This window comes from Eptatretus burgeri, chromosome 11, assembly GCF_056783735.1.
Source record: "Eptatretus burgeri isolate ZD-2024b chromosome 11, Ebu_testis_v1, whole genome shotgun sequence".
Classification (NCBI taxonomy): Eukaryota; Metazoa; Chordata; class Myxini; order Myxiniformes; family Myxinidae; genus Eptatretus; species Eptatretus burgeri.
Window position 1 is genome coordinate 27,980,708 of NC_140971.1, and position 20,094 is coordinate 28,000,801.

General features: G+C 46.1%; 1 protein-coding gene across 6 annotated transcripts in view; it reads left to right on the forward strand.

The window, feature by feature from the left end:
• Positions 1-19,199, forward strand: part of LOC147016741 (uncharacterized) — a 134,082-nt gene extending 114,883 nt beyond the window's left edge. For all 6 annotated transcript variants that reach the window (XM_085845666.1, XM_085845670.1, XM_085845667.1 and 3 more), the window contains 6 exons: positions 12,080-12,360; positions 13,102-13,156; positions 13,442-13,494; positions 14,687-14,816; positions 14,913-15,004; positions 16,742-19,199. In XM_085845666.1, coding sequence (XP_085701792.1) covers positions 12,080-12,360; positions 13,102-13,156; positions 13,442-13,494; positions 14,687-14,816; positions 14,913-15,004; positions 16,742-16,888 — 758 coding nt within the window. In that variant the 3' untranslated portion in view covers positions 16,889-19,199. The remainder of the gene's footprint in view (positions 1-12,079; positions 12,361-13,101; positions 13,157-13,441; positions 13,495-14,686; positions 14,817-14,912; positions 15,005-16,741) is intronic.
• Positions 19,200-20,094: the final 895 nt, after the last annotated feature.

A 20,094-nucleotide genomic window follows, 5' to 3' on the forward strand; every position in this document is an offset into this window, starting at 1 on the left:
GGAGACGGAGACGGCGACAGAGGAGAGAAAGCCGAGTAGCGGCTGTAGCTATTTCGGGGACCGTGCCGGGTTCACCCAGCAGTGAGCACGAGGTTCGTGCTGTGCAACGCACGAGACCACCACGTGCTCGCTTGCGAGAGTGAAGTCCCGGTCCGGAAACGCACGCGGTGGATTTGCCGATCCCGCGGACGGACAAAGTTTAGGCAGGTAAACGGATTTGGACCGGACGGGTTCTCCACGCGATCGTGTGTGTTAAGCTCCAACGGGCAAAGCACATGTGTTCGCGTGGGGAACCCCTCGAGACGTGGGGCTTGTTTTTTTATGCGCACGGTGACGTCATGGCTGCACGTGGGGTTGGAATCCGGCAGGAGGGGTATCTCTGCCGGATGGTCCCGTCCAAGGAGGGACGAGGAACACGTGCAGCTGCATGACGTCACGGGCAGGTGCAAAGTGCGCGAGCTCTGAGTTGCCGCGCAGGTGCTGCGCATGGGGAAAAAAAAAAGAAAAAAAAGCAAGCCTCACTTTCGGGTGTACAGGATTCCTGGGCAAGGGGTGAAAGACCCCCTTACCCTGGGCACAGGATGAAAACTAGTTAGGGGGAAGGGTTAGCTGAGTTAGACCGACTTCATGGGGCAGGGGTAAGTCCTCATGGAGTCCGTGGAATGGATTAGTTAGAGGGATTGTAGCCAGATTTAGGTTGGGAAATAAAATGTTTTTTTTTTTTGATTATTTGGAGACAGTGACAGACTTTGGATGTGTAGTGGGGACGTAGCTTAGCTACGTAGGTTAAAAGGAACGTGCTACTAGTTTAAGGGACGACGTGGGAGCACGAGTTAGTTAGGGGAGGTAGTTAGAAGGATGGCAGAGTTCAGCGGTGTGTGTGTTGAAGAGTTGGTGAGTTGTGAGGTGAGTAATTGGTGAGTGAGTGAGGCCAGCGGGTCTGCGTGTATGGAGTGAATGGGGAATGCATGGTGCGATGAGTGATTGGGGGGAGGAGTGACTCCCACCCAAGGGACCCCGGGGTCAGTATAAAGTGAGTTAGGGGGTTAGTCAAATTGAAAAATGGAGGTCGTTTTGTTGTTGGTGGGAAAGTAGGCTCGAGACCCATTTGGAGGGGTGCAGGAGCCCTGTTGACGGGCTTGGGAGCGTGGCTGCGAAAGGTGAGTATCGCTGAGTGGGTACCCCGGGCACCAGGCTAGTCGGCCGCGGTAGGCCATGGGCCCATGGGGGGCCGGGATAGAGTAGTGGGCACGGGTGCGCCTGCTTGGTGCGGGGGCCCGGGGCGCCATTAGCCGCGTGGGCAGTGTTGTGGGCACGGGTGACCCTCGGAAAGGGGCCCGGGAGGCCGGCCTGCCACGTGTGCGTTTCAGGGGAGGTGCCATGGGGGGCACTCCCCGGTGTTAGGGAGCTGGTAGGCTTGGAGGCAGTGTAGTGCCCGGGGGTGCCATAGCGGGAGATTCGGCAGAGGGTCGTGCCTGCCAAAGGGAGCCACGTGTCCCAGCCAGGAGACCGTGTGAGGGCACGGAGAGAAAATTGGGGGGCGAGGCCCGAAATTGTGAGGACACCAACACAGGCGACGGGAATCAGGGTTGTTAGAACCAATAGTTTAAGCGAGAGGCGCTTGTTGAAAGCCCCGGGGTAGTTTAACAGTTAAATGGTTAGGGTAGATTAGGAGATGTACCCCTCCGCACCATCCATCCCCTCGCTCTCGTTGTGGGCCGCTGGACCCACTTTGGGTTAGATCGCCGAACTCTGGGGAGGCCATTCTGAGGCTTCGTTGGGCCTCGACACAGGACGCTAGCTCTCCCTTATTCCCCTCCGGGAAGGGAACGTAGGGGTTGGGAGTAGGCTAGGTGACAGGATAGGTTAGCCGAACAAGGACGATAAAGGGGGTTAGGGGACGATTTATAGTGGGAAGTAAAAATAAAAAAAATAAGTTGGGGCTAAATTGGGGTTTGACAAATTAAGGGAGTGGGTATGTACAGTGACAGGCAAAGGCGATAGGTGGGAGGGAGACAGGTAGGTAGGTCCGAGCCGCCTTCCAAGTGGCCAGCACCACCGCACTCCCTCCACCAACCTCCACTGAACGGCAAAGGCTGGCCAGCTTCATCTGCAGCTGCTGTGCTGCAAGGCCTGTGCCGGCTGGATCGTCTGCCGGCTGGCTGTTTTTCTGCAAGGCCTGTGCCGGCCAGTTCATCTGCTGGCTGTTTTTCTTCGAGGCCTGTGCCGGCCAGTTCGTCTGCCGGCTGTGTTTGCCTGCAGCGGCCTTCTTCTGCGGGTTGTGTTTGCCTGCTGCCTTTGCCATGCCATGCCCACTGCCCCTGTTCACCAGCCCCCGTTCAATTTTTGCTTTGCCCCCCCCCCCTGTTCATTGCCATGTGCGCCAGGATCGTAAAAGCAACAGTTTGCAAGCTGCAAGAACTGCCCTGTTGGCAGCCACAACACGGGCCTGCAGTGGCGGCCCGTGCACCGTGTTTGTGTCCATGCATCCATTCGTTGTGCTCATTGCGTGTGCCACTTGAGCTGGCACGAAGACTGCGTTTGTGCAGCCCATGCACCGTTGTGGTTCACTGCGTTCAGTTCAAAAGGGAAGGCCTTGGACTGCGTGTGAGCAGCCAGCCACGTTCCCTGTCACCTGCATTGTTTTGAGCCAGAGACTGCATGCGTGCAGCCTGGCTCCCTGCTAACTGCTTTTCTTTTGCAGAGTTCAATGATCCTGGGCCATGGTTTAGTGTAAAATTTGTAAGTTAAGGTTAAGATGTACTGTACATATGAGTGCGCCCCCCGGCATGTCTGTCCAGCACCGGCAATTTTATTTAAGTCGTCCGTGTGAGTGAGTTTGTTTAGATAGTTACGCAGCCCTCAGGTTATTTATTTTGGGGACACGAATACCATGAATGTCGCACTCAGGGATCCGTAGGTAAAATGTACTAGGGGAAAACTACACATGATGGCACACGAAAATTTGACGACTCGGGACGAGTCTGTAAAAAGGGGAGGGGTAGTGTTGTGGTTACCAAATTCGCAAACCACCATTCAGGTCCCTGAGGTGAGGTATCTCGGTAAGTGCATGTGTAGTTAGGCCCAAACCCGTTGTCTAGTGGGAATACATGTCATTTATGCGAGCTGCGACTCTTCAGGATAGCCGTTTTTCTTTTACTATCTTTATTTTGGACCAACCGCCATGATTACCACCACAACCACGTCTCAACAGCCATCACACAATAACCACCAACCGCACCGCCGCTTCACAACAACAACCACCACCCACAACGCCGCGTCACAACAACATCCACCAACCACACCGCCGCTTCACAACATCAACCACCAACCACAACGCCGCTTCACCACAACCGCCACGACCTTCCCGTCACACCTCGCAGCCGTGGCATCGCCACCGTTCTCGCCCCGCTGTGGGTGCCGGTGTTGGACTCGTGCAGGGCGCACGTCGAACAGCGTGTACAAAATCACGGATTTTGTGCTTCAAAAACGGATCAAAAACGACACACGCCCACTTTTTGCCGTCCAATCGGTGAGCGAGGGGCGATTTGGCCCCGCCTCCAGGGCGTTGGAGGCGGTCGCTATATGCAAATTTATGGATCAAAAGCCTTCACGCCCACTTTTCTCGGGCCAATGGGGGAGCCAGCAAGAGAGGTGAAAGGTCAAAGGGAGGGTCAAGGGTGAAAGGCGAAGCTACGGGGCTTATATAAAGGACCGTGTTCGTCAGTCAGAGCCGTGTGGAAGTCTGGAGCCCGAAGCCTGCAGTAGCTGGAGAAGCTGAAGAGAGTCGAACGGTGAGAGCCCAAAGAAGAGTCCAGGGTGGAGAGTCCAGAGGCGGAGAGGCGGCAGCGGCGAAGGCAGACGAGGGGGTGCTCGCGACGGTGCCGCGAGCTGCACGCCCGAGGAAGGCCGGCAGCGCGACCTGGCCGAGGTGGAGACGCACACCGCGGGACCCGAGACAGGGGCGATATCCTCTATACCCCGAGCATCAGCAACCCCCTCCTGTTTCCCCCCGCGCTGAGATACTGCGACCAAGGGGGCTCCTTTCCCACCCCCTGCCAGGCACTGTCCGCGAGGCCCGCGGAGTGAGGCGCCATCGCCGCTCCGCGTCTCATCACCAGACGGGTAGGCGCGACCCGGTCTCGGCCTCAGGCCTGCCTCATCCTTGAGGGTATTTCTTTTCCTTGGTTTTGGGTATGTGCTGTCGGCGCCGTCTGTGAAGTAGAATTGTATAAGTGTTGCCGTGTGCTCGGTAGTCGGTATTAGCTCTGCACTGTGTTTTCACTTTTATATTTGCTTTTTGTGTAAATGGAATTGTGTTTTCTTTTTGTGTGCTTTTGGTGGAATTGAATATGTGTGCTTCCCGTGTGCCGCGAATAAATGTGCTTTATTGTTGAACTGTTCTCCCGCTTCGCTTCGTCTTTTTCTCCCATTGAATCCTCATCTTGCTTCACGTAAAGGGTTGGTAGTGGGCTGAATACGCCCGATAATTAATCAAACCGTCGAGGTCGACGATAACACCGCTCGGTTATCCCGATAGTACGGAACGGGTCGCTTAAAGTGGCCCGTGTCCGAAGTCGACCTGCGGCGAGGTGCGATCGCCCAGTCTACCCTCCGTGTGGGTACTTAGGTAGGTCGAATTTGGCGAGCAACCCTATCCCACGCGGGGGCCGATTGGCTCGATCGCGGTGAGACCGAAAGGTCCACCCGTGACTGGTTCCCGGCGTTAGTCCGAGAGGGTCACGACTGGATTGTCCGTCCGGTGGGCGACGTGCCGCGATTCGAGTTACGTGGCCGTTCGCACGCCGGCGGGCGCGAATACCGCAACAATATATATATATATATATATATATATATATGTAACAATATATATATATATATATATATATATATATATATATATATATATATATATATGTATATATATATATATATATATATATATATATATATATGGCGATTCATGTCACGGTGCTCGGAGTGAGACGATTCTGCAGCTTGGAACCATCTGGCCGGAAATTAAATGCAGCTGCTTCCGGTCATGGCGGCCAGCCCGTGTGCTGGCCTGGACCCAGCCAGACCGCCCGATTCGGGAGACGACTCATCGCTTCGGGTTGTCGCCCCTGCCCCGCACCACCAGATCTAAAAGGACGGGTCGCAGGGTGGTGGGAGGAGTGGTCGTCATCGTTCCAGAGTAATCGTCGTTCAAGAGTCGTCGTCGTTCCTGAGTTGTTCAAATGTCGTTCGTGTGTCGTCGTCCCTGCTTGCTCAGTCCTGTCGATTCGGCTTACCCGTCCTGGCCTGGAATTCATCTTCAACCATTCACCTTCTGACTCCGCCTTTCTGTACCAACTCGTTGCTGACTCCGCCTTCCTAACCACTTCTCCGGCCTTATACGCCCACTTGTTTCGGACTCCGCCTTTCTCTCCGCCCATTGGCTTTTGACTCCACCCAAGTCCCTCCCTGCATGCCCAACGGTCGCGTCTCATTCTCTGGACCCACGCTAGCTGCACGAAGTGCCACAAAGCAATAGACGATGCACCAGCTGTCAGAGAGGTATCGCCCAGCGGAACATCCCCCAAAACGTATTGGTGGTGCGATCGGGCAATCGTGCAAGGTATTGAGAGACTGATAGCCTCATCTCCTCTCCTTTTTCTCATCGGAGTGTGTGTGTGTGTGTGTGTGTGTGTGTGTGTGTGTGTGTGTGTGTGTGTGTGTGTGTGTGTGTGTGTGTGTGTGTGTGTGTGTGTGTGTGTGTGTGTGTGTGTGTGTGTCCGTCCAGGTGCCTGTCCTCCTTTAAGTTAAGATTGTACAAGAATTGTATCGGGATAACTCTACTCTGCGTCTGCTTTTGTTAGTTGCTTGTATCTTGCCGCACCTTTCACTTTTCTTGCTATTGGCCCGACAGACAACAATAAGCAACATTCATTGTGCCACATACCTTTCCTCGCCTGCCTGTAATATATCTTTGTAGAAATGTTCAGAGTTTGTTTTTGTCTGTTCTTTCATTCATCCAGCATGGTCCATATCCTAGCCTACCTGGGACTTTATTCCCAACGATCCGTTCCTTTTAGCCAGTACGTCCTTGGCAGTGTCGCTCAGCTGCATCTGATCCGCTAAAGTGATCCGGTTCGGACAAGGCGTACCGAGGGTGTATCCCCCGGTAATTAGGTCACGTGATTAATTAGGTAACCTGGTTAACCCATAGACGGAGGACCCTTGGTCATGTGGTTGAGTTATTGGCGTTCACAGTCAGTTTGTGACCCGCCTCGTTCCGGAATTATCCATGTACGACGGCCTGCAATTCCGGGGAGTTTGGTGGGAACCAGAGATAGCTTTCCCTCCCTGGTTGTCTTCTCACCCGACCCCCGGCCCGCAACTATATATATATATATATATATATATATATATATATATATATATATATATATATATATATATATATATATATATATATATATATACATATATATATATATATATATATATCATATATATCATCATGGCCCCCAGGGTTGCAGGGGGACTATGAGGGGAGGGAGATATTCCTGGTCCCTCCCCGGACTAACCAGGAATCACGGGCCATTGCACATGAATACGTTTGTGTCGTGCAAGGTATGTCGTTTGTGTCGTGCCAATAATTTGACGACGTGACCCAGTGTCCTCCGTCTGACAACCGTTTAACTAGGAACTTGTGGTCGCCTTATAGTTAGGGAATTTTAGCAAATTGTATTGACCATCTGTGAAAAAATTGCTTACCAAAAGATTTCTTCATTTACGTATTCATCTCGGTGTATAATAACACATCAATTTGTGCAAACCCAAATCCTTGTGGAAAATTCTGGGGAGGCAATCAAAGTTCGGGTGCTCAGAGGGCCTGCGCGAAAAAATCGGAAAATTAACTTTTGCCAATATTGACTTGTGGGATGTCTAACTAGGGGTATTTTGGGGTGCTGAATTGATTCCAACCATTATTTCTGAGAAGAAAACACTCCTTGATCATATGAAAGGTATTTTATTGACATTTTTAACAGAACTGTGCTCAATGGAAATGTTGCTTCGTCAGCTTTTACAACCTTATTCATCAAACTCCCCAGTATCTTCCTCACTCCTCTTGTCATCCAGCTGGTTTATGTTCAGGCAAGAGTTACCATGACAGATGCCGCAAGCAGAAATACACTTGACTCCTTGCTTTTTACAGCAGCACCTGAGTGAGCTGCAGTCCCCCGCACAGTTGCAGCTGGCAAACGTCAGGAGTTAAACCAGGAGGAGGCAAACGTCAGCTGGCAAACCAGGCAAACGTCTGGTGCAATGGGGTCTGTAGAAGGGACTGGTGCATATCCTTGCTCAGTGAGTTGCCATCCATAGTCCCGGGCATCCAACGATGGACTTTGCAGCATCAGCCAGTCTCTAGTCTGGAGGTAAGCTCGGAGAGAGTGCTGTGCTGCAGCTCCTGTTGTCGGGGGGAGTTTCTCAGGTTTTATGCTCCCAGTAGCAGCTCGCTTGCTGAAGATATCGAATCTCAAGTCTTCCAAGTCTTTGGCGGATTTCCCATGGAACATGAGCATGAAAAGATCACAGCCTGCTTTAATGATATCACCTTTCTCAGTTCGGATGTCCATAAACACGTCCATTGCCCTCTCTGCTTCATCAGTCTTTCACAGCTTGCTGAGCAAAGTTTGTTTGCTAAACCCAAAAATTGCAGACACTGTCTCGCAGCCAGAGAAGCTGTGCAAGAAGATGAGATACCTCCGGTATATCTCTGGGAGGGCCTCCCGGATCTTTCCGACATCGTAAGATGTTTCTTTGGCTGTCGTGAGGAAGATCGGATGGTCTGCAACATGATGAATCAGCATAACCAGGGCGTCTGTGTCCTCAGCCCGCACCTCGACAGGGGACTCTCTTGCCTCATGTAGAGCTGCGCGGGCGATGGAGGTGTTGGCATCATCGGAGCATTGCTGTACACTGATTCCATTCCTTCTAAATGTCTCAGCAAGGAGCAGAATGAGCTGGGCTTTGTTAACCTCCGCCATCTTCGAAGATGGATGGAGGTTACTGTTTTCACCCCTGTTTGTTTGTTTGTTTGTGTATTATCATCGCACTGTACGGGGATAAAACTGTACTGTACAGCGGATAAAATTACAGTATTACGGAAAAACTCCTTGACGGATTTCGACGAAACTTGGGCGGGGGGGTTCGGTATGGTTCAAGGATCATGCCATTAAATTTTGGACTTGGTCCAAAATCCAATATGGCTGCTATGGCGGCCATTTTGAAAAAAATATTTGAATTTTTTTTTTGCATTTCTACATGTTTTAAGTGATTTCCAACCCCCCTCCCCCCAAAAAAAAAATTGTTAGAGAAAAAATAAATTTTGCAACTTTTTTTCAACAAAATTTAGATTTCTTTTCTTTTTCTACATGTTTTTACATGATTACATGATTTTACATGATTGCATTTCTCCATGTTTTAAGTGATTTCCAACCCCCCCCCCCAAAAAAAAATGGAGAAAAGAACTATAACTCTGTCAACACTGTTGACGTCATATTTAATGAATAAGATATAAGGTTCACTTGAGTGACCCAGCAGTATTGGTGGCGGAGGTTTTGCACTCTCCTGAGTGCTCCCCCTCGAGTTGTTCTTGTTATCGAGGAACTTTTCTCGTGCAATGATGATTTTGAGATCCAGACGAATCTGAATGTCACAGCATGCATTCTTTGTTCGTCTCAAGTGGTCATGGTCCTTGGTGGAGCTGGCATATCCGTCAAAGATCACCGTTATCCGGAGGCGATGGCTCCCCATGGACTTTACAAATCAGAGGTAGCTCTCGGCAACATCCTTCCAAGTAAGGTTAGCCTCCCACTTGACATTGTGCAGGCGCCACCCACCATCAACCACAAGGCTTGTGCAGGGGGGTTGTTCAACAGGTGCCCCACACGCCTTCAGGGACCTGGCTAGGGCAGCCTTGTCTGGCTTTCGCAACTTTTGATTTTTGTCAAACAGAGACATCGGTTTTGGCGTCAACTCAAAGCGCAGAGCTTCTTTGGTCTTGACTTCACGCTCACTGATGACAATGAGGTGGTTGAATAGCTTCAGTGAGTCAATGACCAGCTTCTCGCCATTGACTTTGGCTCCAGATCTGAGGCTTGCAAGTGATTTGACCTTGTGTTTGGTTACCATTGCATCCACAACAGTTTTCCCATCCATCTTAGCCTGTATGGCTCTGCCAACTTCTTCTGCTTGATCAGCGTTGACTTGGTCTTCGGGAGTGCTGCTGAACCCAGTTGAGAAGGACACCAGAGTCTTCTTGTCCCATGTGGCATCGAAAGGGTTGACTTCCTCCAACCACCCAACTATGGTGTTGACAGCATCGTTATCTCTCTTCATTTGGGCTCTTTTAATGTCGGTGTGGACAGGTACCCCACATTTGACCATGCTTCTTTCTAGCTCTTGGTGAATGAACGAGAAGTGGTTCAGAGTCTGAACCCAAGACTTATGAGAAGACTCATTCCGAAAGCGGCCTCTGTTTAGACCACTGGAGGATTTTGCCTCACGCATGAGTGTGGTTTCTATCGTGATGTCGGTCCATGTGCCGGACCATTCATGGTCTGAGAACCTGACTACATGGTTGCCGTACAAAGTGAACTTGGATAGAGTTTCCTGAATCTGAATTCAATTGAGCCAAATTACCGCAAAACACAGTCTGAGATATCTAAAAATGTATCATATCAATATTTTATGGCCAGGGATTCATTTTTCTTCAAATCTAATGGTTGGAATCAATTCAGCACCCCAAAAAACCCCAAGTTAGACATCCCACAAGTCAATATTGGCAAAAGTTAATTTTTCCGATTTTTTTTTTTCGCTCAGGCCCTCTGAGCACCCGAACTTTGATTGGCTCCCCAGAATTTTCCACAAGGATTTGGGTTTGCACTAATTGATAGGTCTTAGTAGACACCTAGATGAATACGTTGGTGAAGAAATTTTTGGTAAGCAATTTTTTCACAGATGGTCAATACAATTTGCTAAAATTCCCTAACTATTATCAGGGAATCGCTTCCTCGATGCGCACTTACGTTATTTACCGTATCAGGTGCAGCTGAGCTGAGCTGCTAAGTACGCACTGGCTAATAAGCATATTTTGGGGTTAACTTCCTGGCTTTGCTAAGGTGCGGACAATGCTCGACCAATGGAGGAAAAGACAAAACTGAGCCTGGTATATTTATAACTGGCACACTTATTTTAACAAAGCAAAGAAAGTTATGTGGCACAGTATGGGTTTATTCACAAGATGTACAGCAGGGGAAAGTAAGGAATTTGTGGGTGCAACAAAAGTAGACAGTGCAGATTTACCCTGAATAAAGTTATACAATCTTAAATTACACTGTACATGACAGGTGCCACCACACATACACAACTGAGGAAACTTAGAGACAGCCCAAAGAGATGAGGCAGTTGAGGACTTGCGACTTCTTGGTACCTGGTGCAGTCGGTGGACCGGTGCAACCCAAATGCTTAGGAAGGGGGAGGAGGGAGGAAAAGTGAAGGTGTCTGGTGTGAGAGGTACGAGTGTAGTGCAGCTTGCCGTGCGGCATGGTGTAAGAGGAAAGTGTGAGAGGTGCGAGTCAGTAAGATCACTCGAAAAGGAATGGTTGTTCGGGACTTGCCCTCGCCGATTGCTCTTGTGCATCCACAGTGGATGAAAGATAGATGGGAGAGATCGCTTTTTCTGCAGCTTTTTCTGCAGCGTCGAAAAAGACCTTAACGGAATCGTGTAAGGGTCTGTAAGTGTAAATGGTGGCTGCTGGATGCAGCCAAACTGAGCATCAATGAAACAGGGAGGGTCCTGACCCATTCTAATCATCGCTTGATCCACTCCGATTCTTTGTTCGGCCACGCTGACTTGTGCCATTATTCGCTTGGCGCTGGAGAGCTTTTGTCCGGCCGCCTGGAGAAGTGCAATGAAGCCTGCCTAGTCTGCCGAAGTCTGCCTCTGCTGGAGTCTGGTGATATCTGCCGATTGTAAGCGGAATTGCTTCTTTTATGGCCCACGAGTGAGGGAGGAGCTAAACATTGGATCAAACGATACTGTAGGCGTTGCAGAGCTCCCCCATTGGTGCATAGCAGTCGCCCCGCCCCACGCCGTAGCCACACCAGGCCTCGGAATCGAAAATGGCCTCATTTGACTTTATGACAGGCCATGCGTCGGAGCTCCAAGATTATCAGGGGGCGAGGGTTATCAGAAGCGCTCTCTGGCCTTGAACGTGCGCTGGACTCCATTTAAACGTGGTTATTTAGGGAAATTCCAGTGCTATCGTTATGTCTTCAAATGAACCCCAGCGCATGCTTGCGCTTCAAGTTACACCTTGACTCTCGTTCCCTCGGTATCTTGGCATCTTTTGAGATTGTGGTGAGCGTCCAAGGGATAGATAGCAGTTGTCGAGAGGTAAGAGAAGCGTTGTGGCATTCATAGTGAAGAGATTGGGAGAGGTGGTTGTAAAGGTGGCATTACGGTGTAGAGATTGGAGGAGGTGTTCGTAGCTGTGGCGTTTGTGGTGAAGGCATGGACATAGGTTGTTGTGGGGATTTTTAGGAGACATGTGGAGTGGTTACGGTGAGCATTGTAATGTTGTGGTGAGCATAATGAGGGTTTAAGGTGAGGTGGCAGTTGGATTTTGGCATGCAGTTGGAATGGAAATCGGCGTGTGTACAACAAAGGAACCTTGCTGCTCTCTGCATTCCTGGAACCGTTACTGTTCTGCATGCGTGCTTGTGGCTTGTGTAAAAACTAAAATAAAGTAAAGGAATGAAGTATGAGAAAGAATAGAGGAGAGACCTAACTAAAAGCCATACGCAACGCATCTTTTTCATTTACCCACTCAACATATGGAAAGGACTAACTAAACACATACAAATTAAATAACTGCCTTGGGATTGCTGTATGTTGTGTGCCATTGTCTCGGAGGAGTGCCGGTTTTACAAAACCGCAAATATATATATATATATATATATATATATATATATATATATATATATTTCCAGTACAGTTCATTATTCATTGTTCTGCCTTTGGTTTCAGGTTTTTCAAAAGATCCATTTGGTGAGGATCCTTTTAAAGCAGCTGATCCATTTCCGAAGCCGAGCACAAATTCCTTTGGGAAATCTGGTGAAGACTTCTTTGGGAAACCTGGTACAGATTCATTCTCTGTATCTGGATCAGATGCTTTTGTCAAGAAGGATCCGTTTTCAAAACCTGGTTCAGATCCTTTTGGGAAGGCTGGAGTTGATCCATTTGGAAATTCAGGGGTCGATCTCTTCCCTTCATTGGGATCAGATCCTTTCAACAACACTGGAAACAAGGTTTGTTTGGACATTTCCATTGTATTTGTCAATGTTGCTTTCGGGTTCTTCATGTTACAGATCTATTTCTCAGATAATATTTGTAAAGTTCTGTGGCCACATCCATGAACCTGGCAATCCATGTGTTTGACAAGCATAAATTGGATTTATCCATGAGCCCCATGTCTATTTGTTTACTGTCGTTTCAATTTCCCAACATATTTACAAACAACATTGTTCCTTCGGGCTGGCAGAATGGCCGAGAGGTATGAGCACTCACTTTTTAGCAATCTCGGCCCAACTATAAACTGTCATCCCGGTGTTAGCAGAGTAATTCGTCAATGGGTGTGCCCGTCCCTCAGATGAACATTAAACTGGCCCTCCCGTCTGCCAGCATTAGTTTGCGGACGTTAAAGATCCCATGATATCCTTCATGATGAGTAGGCGAGCTATCATTGGCCTCATTAAGAAATTGCAAATTCCTGTCCTCACTACTTTGCCAAACATCAAGCCTGGCGAGCCAGTTCGTGAAAGACTTCGGCCAAAAACTTCCCCCTGGCCATCCCCACAAGAACGTGGGAATAATTGTGGCTGTTAAAGAAAGAAATAATTATTACAAGAAGAAGAATTGCACTTTACATGAAAATTGCCGTTGTCAGAAAAAAAAGTTTTACAATTTCATTTTTGCAGATTAATTATCAGGTTGTTACAAACAAGCACAGTTGTTACAAATACTTTTTATTTGACCTTTGCCCTATGTAGAGTGACCTCCCTTTTGCCGATCCATTTGCTCCTGGTGGTGTGAAGCAGAAAACTGGTAAGGAATTGCTGAAGATTGCAAACATAACTCTCCATTGTCAGTTTGGCATTTTGTTATAAAAACCAATACTCCCTTGCCATACCTGTCCATCTAATTTCATGTCCTCATCCGCTGATACCGCCTTTGTCATTGATCTTCCATCTGTTGTGTTATCATTCTTCCCACTGTTGAATAATTATGGAGCTAATACTTGAGTTTTTGTTAAAGGAGAAGTTTTAATTATTTTAAAACGTAGAAGAGGGTAAATGCACACTTTTACCTTTGTGTGCCCTGCTCTTTCAGGTAAATCCATGCTGAGTCTTGATCCTTTCTCCTCGTTTACAGAAACTCAGCGGGTAAGATGTGAAGGGTTACACCATTAAAACAATTTTGGACTGCCAAAATAGTTTTCAGCTAAATGGTGCTGTTCCCCCCCCCCAAAGCATTTCACTAAGTTGTGTAATAATACACAGGTAGCATAGCTCGACCATGTAGCGAGTGGCATAGCTTGACTATGCAGCGAGTGGCATCGCTCGACCTTGCGGAGAGCTGGCATCACTCCACCTTGAGGAGAGTTGGCATCGCTTGACCATGCAGCGAGTAGCGTAGCTCAACCATTTGGCGAGTGGCGTAGCTTGACCTTGCAGAGAGTAGCGTAGCTCGACCATGCAGCGAGTGGCATAACTCAACCTTGCAGCGAGTGGCATGGCTCGACCTTGCAGCGAGTTGGCATCGCTTGACCATGCAGCAAGTGGCATCGCTCGACCATGCAGCGAGTGGCATAGCTCGACCATGCAGAGAGTAGCATAGCTTAACCATGTGGTGAGTGGCGTAGCTCGACCTTGCAGAGAGTAGCATAGCTCAATTGTGCGGCGAATGGCGGAGCTCGACCTTGCAGCGAGCGGCGTTGCTTGGCTACTTAATGAAAATTTGATTGAGCATGAAACATTCGGTGAATATGAAGTGATTAGAGAAAACAAAGGCAGTAAAGAACGTTATTAGACATATCGTCACCCTCATAACAAAAGTGCTGAAGTCATTTTATTCGTTGATGAAGTTTCGGCACTTTTCTTATGAGGGTAACGATATGCAATGTTTTTTTTTTTTCTAAATCTCAGCCATACCAATTGCATATCATAACATTGTAGGGAAACTAGCTGGCCAGTGGGTTTCAGAGCTTCAGCCAGATGTTACTGAAATTGACTGTCACCTGCAGATTCTTTAAGTGCAGAACTGAATTAAATACCAATAGAGAGTAGACATGTTACATGTGCAAAGTGTGTTGTTCCCTGATCTTTGTATATATATTGCTGATGCTTGAAATCTGCAAAGTGACAAGAAAGAGAGTTAGATTTAAGAGGTAGTTTGTTGTAAAAAAAGAAGAAAAAAAAGGAGTTATTACAGAGAAGATAAGTACCGTAAGTTGATCAAGTAGTTCAAATTTGAACTGGACAAAAGGCAGTAGTACGTGTAGATTAGCTGCGGTTATTTTGAAGTTTCCAAGTATCTGTTTTCACCATCCATCCACACTTTTCATCCCTTCTTTAGCCCTCCAGTGCTGAACCTCGTGTTGGTGATTCTTCAGGGACATTTTCAGATGATCCTTTTGTGCCAAAGGGTCCAATGTTGCCCCCTAAACGTAGCGCCCCACCACGCCCAAGACCCCCTGTCTCCACTGGTAAAGTGATTTATTAAAGTTGCTTCATATTGTATTGTTTTGTATTGTTTGGGTGTGTTGTAACTTTGCTTTAACAAACCTCCCTCTCTATTCCAGGCCATTCTCCTCCCACTAGACGTCCAGCCTCCACTGACCCTTTCAGCAGTGAACCATTTGCCCCTCCACCCAAAGCTCCAGACCTGGGCTTGGTTGGTGTCTTGCATCCTAGCACGTGCACAACAACACCAAGCCACCATCGTTCTCTGATTAGCAATTTGCATCTTGCATAATGCTTCTCAAACAAACACCCATTATGAAAAACCTTCATTTATTTTGTTGTCTGTTTTCACCCCTTCTTGATTTCATAAGTCAAATTATTAAGGGTTAATGCAGAATGCAAAAATAAAGAGCATCCTTCAGAGTTGGCCTTTTTTATTCCCATCTGAGCACATAAGCTCATGATTCTGGGATTCAAATCCCGGAGACGATATTGATGTGTCCCACATCTCCTAACGTCTTGGAGTTCATGTAGAAGTATGCTGCATGATGTCTCTTAATGTTCTTATCTAAATTAAATGTGCACAAGCCCTTCTGAGAAAAAATACAATGATAAGACTTTTGGACCACTTTTTTAATGGTCATCCTAGCCTTTGAATATCCTCCTGATCATAATAATTGAACCATTCTGATATTTTCTTTCGGCAATCTTGCATCATAGCAAATGTGAGACAAAATTCAACAAAACTTGGACTTTCTACAACTGCTCTATGTGAGGGTTGTTCAAATTTGAACTGGATTTCTGTTTTGTAAAGACAGAGTAGTGCAAGTAAATTAATAATTTTCGAGGGGATATTTCTTTATTAGTGTATTGAAACCAGTATGAATAATTAAATCAATCGCTTATTTCCTGCTTTACTTTACAACCAATATTTCTTGACTTATAAAAACTGCTTCACAACAATTTTCTGGCTTTGATGCACATGCTGAAAATCAAGATGGTAGTAAGTGAGATGCCAAAGAGGGTGGAACAATGAATGATTATAAAATTTCTGGTCAACAAAAACATCAAGCGTGTTGAAATTTGCTCAAGATTGGCTTCAAAGCTTTTGCAATGATTAGGATGCTCACCTGTCAAAGATATCCGTCTTGAAGAGCATTTTGGGTGCATGAGGTTTTTGTTGAATGAGGCTGTAAGGAATGATGTCCTTCACCGGTAACTTTCACATCCAAAGTAATTCTACACTTAAGTCATAAAGTGCTTCCACACTCTTGTATGTTGTTATGGTTGTGCCTTGTGATAGTTATTTTATTTTCCATTTCTATATCGATCTCATTTATTTTCACCCAGTCACTCTTCAATGCCTCTGAGTGGCTCTGCAAGCAAAGTTCAACTATAGAAAGTTAAATGTATCCCCTAGTGCTGGAAATAATTTTATTACCTGGAATAGTTTTGATTCCTTGAGAAAAAACAGCCTAATTTTCAGGGCTGCTACTGAAACACTTAAAATGGGGTAGGGAAGCTTCACCATTGGTGTATTTTGGTAACTTTGATCATAGCCCTTGTGAAACATTGTACGTTGTATTTCCACCATAATGTGTGTACGGCATGTCGATCTACGTCAGTCTGAAATCAGAAAAGTTTTTATATTTGTTTTTACATCTTATCAAGTATCTTGTCAACATCCATAAAAATGGTGTGAAAAAATAAAATTTCAATGACTCCTTAGTACTATCACACTTTTTCAGTCACCCTCATTTTACAAAATGAAAACATATCGATTGTAGAAACAATGATGAAAGACTGATTTTCTTTTCTTTTTACAGCCTTTTTTTTGCCATACTGACTCCCTTGATGGCAAAGGACTATTCAACGAGGCTGTCCGTTTATTTTTGCTGATCCCCACTTGCCTGTCTTTGTGTCTCTCTTTCCGTAACTCCTCTCACAGCTTGGCAACGAGGCAGCACAGATTGCCTGGGCACGCAGAGAAAGCACACGTGCTGAGACCGAGCGACGTGCTCGACTCCGGCAACAGGAACATGCTGACCTTGCCCTCGCCATAGCTCTCAGCAAGGCTGACATGGGTTCTAGCTAGACTCTTTTAAATGCAAACACCGTAAATATTGCGCACCCATCCTGATGTCTACAAATTTACTCCATCCGGCTGATGTTATTTTACAAGTGTATTGTGAATCTTTCTGGATTAAGGTTACAAGTGATGTTACTGTTTGATAGCTGAATATGTTATCGAGTAAATATTCAGCTAGCTATTTTGTTGTAAAGAGAGTTTGTGCTCCATGGTGGAAGAGATGCACACTTGTGCTCCTGTATGATTCCATTAGAATATTTTATTGTCATTTCATATCTTTGTTCTGGTTATGTCTGCCTCTATCTTTCTGACAGCTGCTTGTCTTGCTTTCCTGAATGCTGCTCTGTGGTTGCTTTTAAAATATTAAATCTAACTCTATCTGCTTGGATTTGCAAGAACTTCTGATTTTCTTTTTGTTTAAATTGATGCTTGACGTTTCCACAAATGTACAATTTAAACATATTCACAAAAAATCCATCATGACAGACTGGTTAATTCCCCCACTTCTATGATGTCTGTGATTTTCATGCAGAGAATTAGCGTATTTCATCTACCAAGTGGCACTATCGCCTACTTGGATGCACATTTACATCGAGAGAATTTGTGTCTTACCCTCACCCCGACCAAATGGCATAGTTTTTTTTTAAATTAGTGGGTTCACGGCAAAGTGGTCTTAGTTGTGTGGAATTTAATTCCACGTGATAATTTTTTGTTCGTGTTAAATTGCTGTTTTAGAGTGGGATTTCAATCCACGCACAATTTTTTTGAATCATGCTGGCTTAATGCAAGGTATTTTTCTTTTAATGTGGTCTGGAGTTTCAACGAGGAAAAGCAGACATCAAGCCAGCAGGAATACTGGTTGATGGAGATGGAATTCTTAATTTCTGACCTTGATTGAATGATTTCTTTGCATTTGTGGAAGCTATAAAAGGTGATACGGAGAGTGTGAAAGTGGAAATGCACCAAAATCATCACGCTATGAAAGCTGAAAGAGAGTGTTGAGAGCCGAGATGCAACAAAATCACTAATTGAGGAAAGCCCAGATTGTTTACGTGAGTACTGATATGATTTAGTAAAAGTTTGTGTTAGTACGCATTGAAAATGTAAATGCATAATTGATTTTAGATATTTAATGGAGCAATTTGGTATAGTGGAAGAATGGATGAAAAATTTAGAAATAGAGTTTGAAAAACAAAAACAGTAAAGACAGGAGGTTTTGAGCAACTGCATCAGAATTGAACACAGCAGAGGAGTTGAGTGGTGCTGAATGGGGCATCAAGTGAGAGGTTGGAATTGAGTGAAAAGGGGAAAAGTTAGAGGAGAATTCTGAGTAGAAAATGAGGAAGCGAAAAATAGACTGGGGAGGAGAATTTAGCATATGGAGGGAAAACTTCAAAATTATTGCAAGGGGAAGAGTGAAAAAGTAGCCGCGTATGCGTTTTGAGCCGGAGGCTTTCGGGGACCTGCATCCTTGGTCTTCGATGACGTTGACTCCAATTATTTGTAGTGAGCCTTTGCCCCAAAGTCTACTTGTGTGAGGAAACTCGTGGCATGTATGATGGGAAAGAAAACTTGTGAATATATTTGGCCCAATTTTGATGTAGCATTACCAAAGTTGATGCTTTACCAAAGTTGGAGAAATTGGCTTGTTTGGTGTCCTTATAGAGTAGTTTCAAAAGAAATGTACTTGTGTTCTTCAGAAATATTCCTTCCCAATTGCCTTCCCAACACATCTTTGAGTGGCAGATTTGGGGGCCCTTTTCTCTCTCGAGGTCTATGTATGATGCGTCATTCTCAACTTCCTGCCGACAGGCGGTGTGATTGTCATGTGAACGAGACAGGTGAATTTTCCTTTTCAACATTTAAAGACTATTCTTTGCAACAACGTGATGTGAGGTGTTGCAAGTTTATTAGTGTTAGTGTGAATATTAATTTAAGTAATTACTGGAAGATTTTAATAACTTATTTACATGAGGGGTGTACAAAAAGTTGTATGAATTAGATAACAACTAGTCCAAGACTAGTGGTTGGTTTTTTTTTCATTATATAACTTTATATTTAAAATTCATTTTAATGTTTTTTGTTTGCCATGTCATAGTCTACTATAGGGTTGACTTATATGGGGGCAAGTGTAATGGAGTGTGGTATGATTTATTGAGTTTGTATATGGAATGTAGATACATGGAATTTAGCTGATAAAACTTCAGGTGGTTGTTGGTGAGGTCAAAGGAAAATGTAATATATGAGTGCAGATGTTTATGAATTTGCATTGATTAGGTAAAGCATCTCCATTAAAAATCTCCATGTACAGCTTGAATTTCGTTGTTATCTTGTCTGCACCTCTCATTTTTTAAATAGAAGGAACTCTTGTCTTGAAGCCAGGTATAACCACCATGCATTGTTTATGGCAGCTGTGCAAGCATTATCATAAAGGAAACTGGTTATAGTCTATTTTCAACTCGTGAAATGTACCACTAGCTGCTTTGACACCTGTACCCCACTCCTAGACATCCTGATGAGGTAATATGCACAAGATTGATGTGGGAGTTGGAAGCACCTTCTTCGTGTACTCGTATCGCCCCTCCTTCACCTATCCCCCCCCCCCGCCTCATGCGACACCCCCTCCCCCTTCCTCCCTGAGCAACGGTGATGTCTCTGGTCATAAGATAAGTGAGAGGAAGAGATATCTAAAGGTTTGCAAGGTGCTTCGTTTTTATGCAGCACAACGCTGTGGGTCGCTTCATTGGCTGAGGGTGCAGCTGTACCACTGATGGATGCCCTCTGCTGGTTAGGGCAGGCATTTGGCATTTCATCATGGTACCAGCGATAGCTCGCCTATTCTCCGTGAAGGATACCATTGAATCTTCAATGTCCACACGAATGCTGGCAGACGGTATTCCTGTTTAACATCGATCCTAGTGACACGTTCATGAATTACCCTGCCTGTGAAACACCGGGATGACAATTTATAGCTGGGTCGGGATTCAAACCCAAGCTTGACAGCTTAGAGGCGAGTTGGAAGGTGATGGAAAATGAGAACAAAAGAACTACACCCTTGAGGTTAGGTTAGACCTTTGGCATGGCCAACAGTCAGGACTGGGTTGAGAAGCGTGCATTTAATACATAAGCTCTTGTAGCAGGACAGGCAGGTGGAGTTGGGGCTGAAGCTCGAGTAGAAATGAGTTAGTGCTGTGTTGTCACCTGAACTGTTA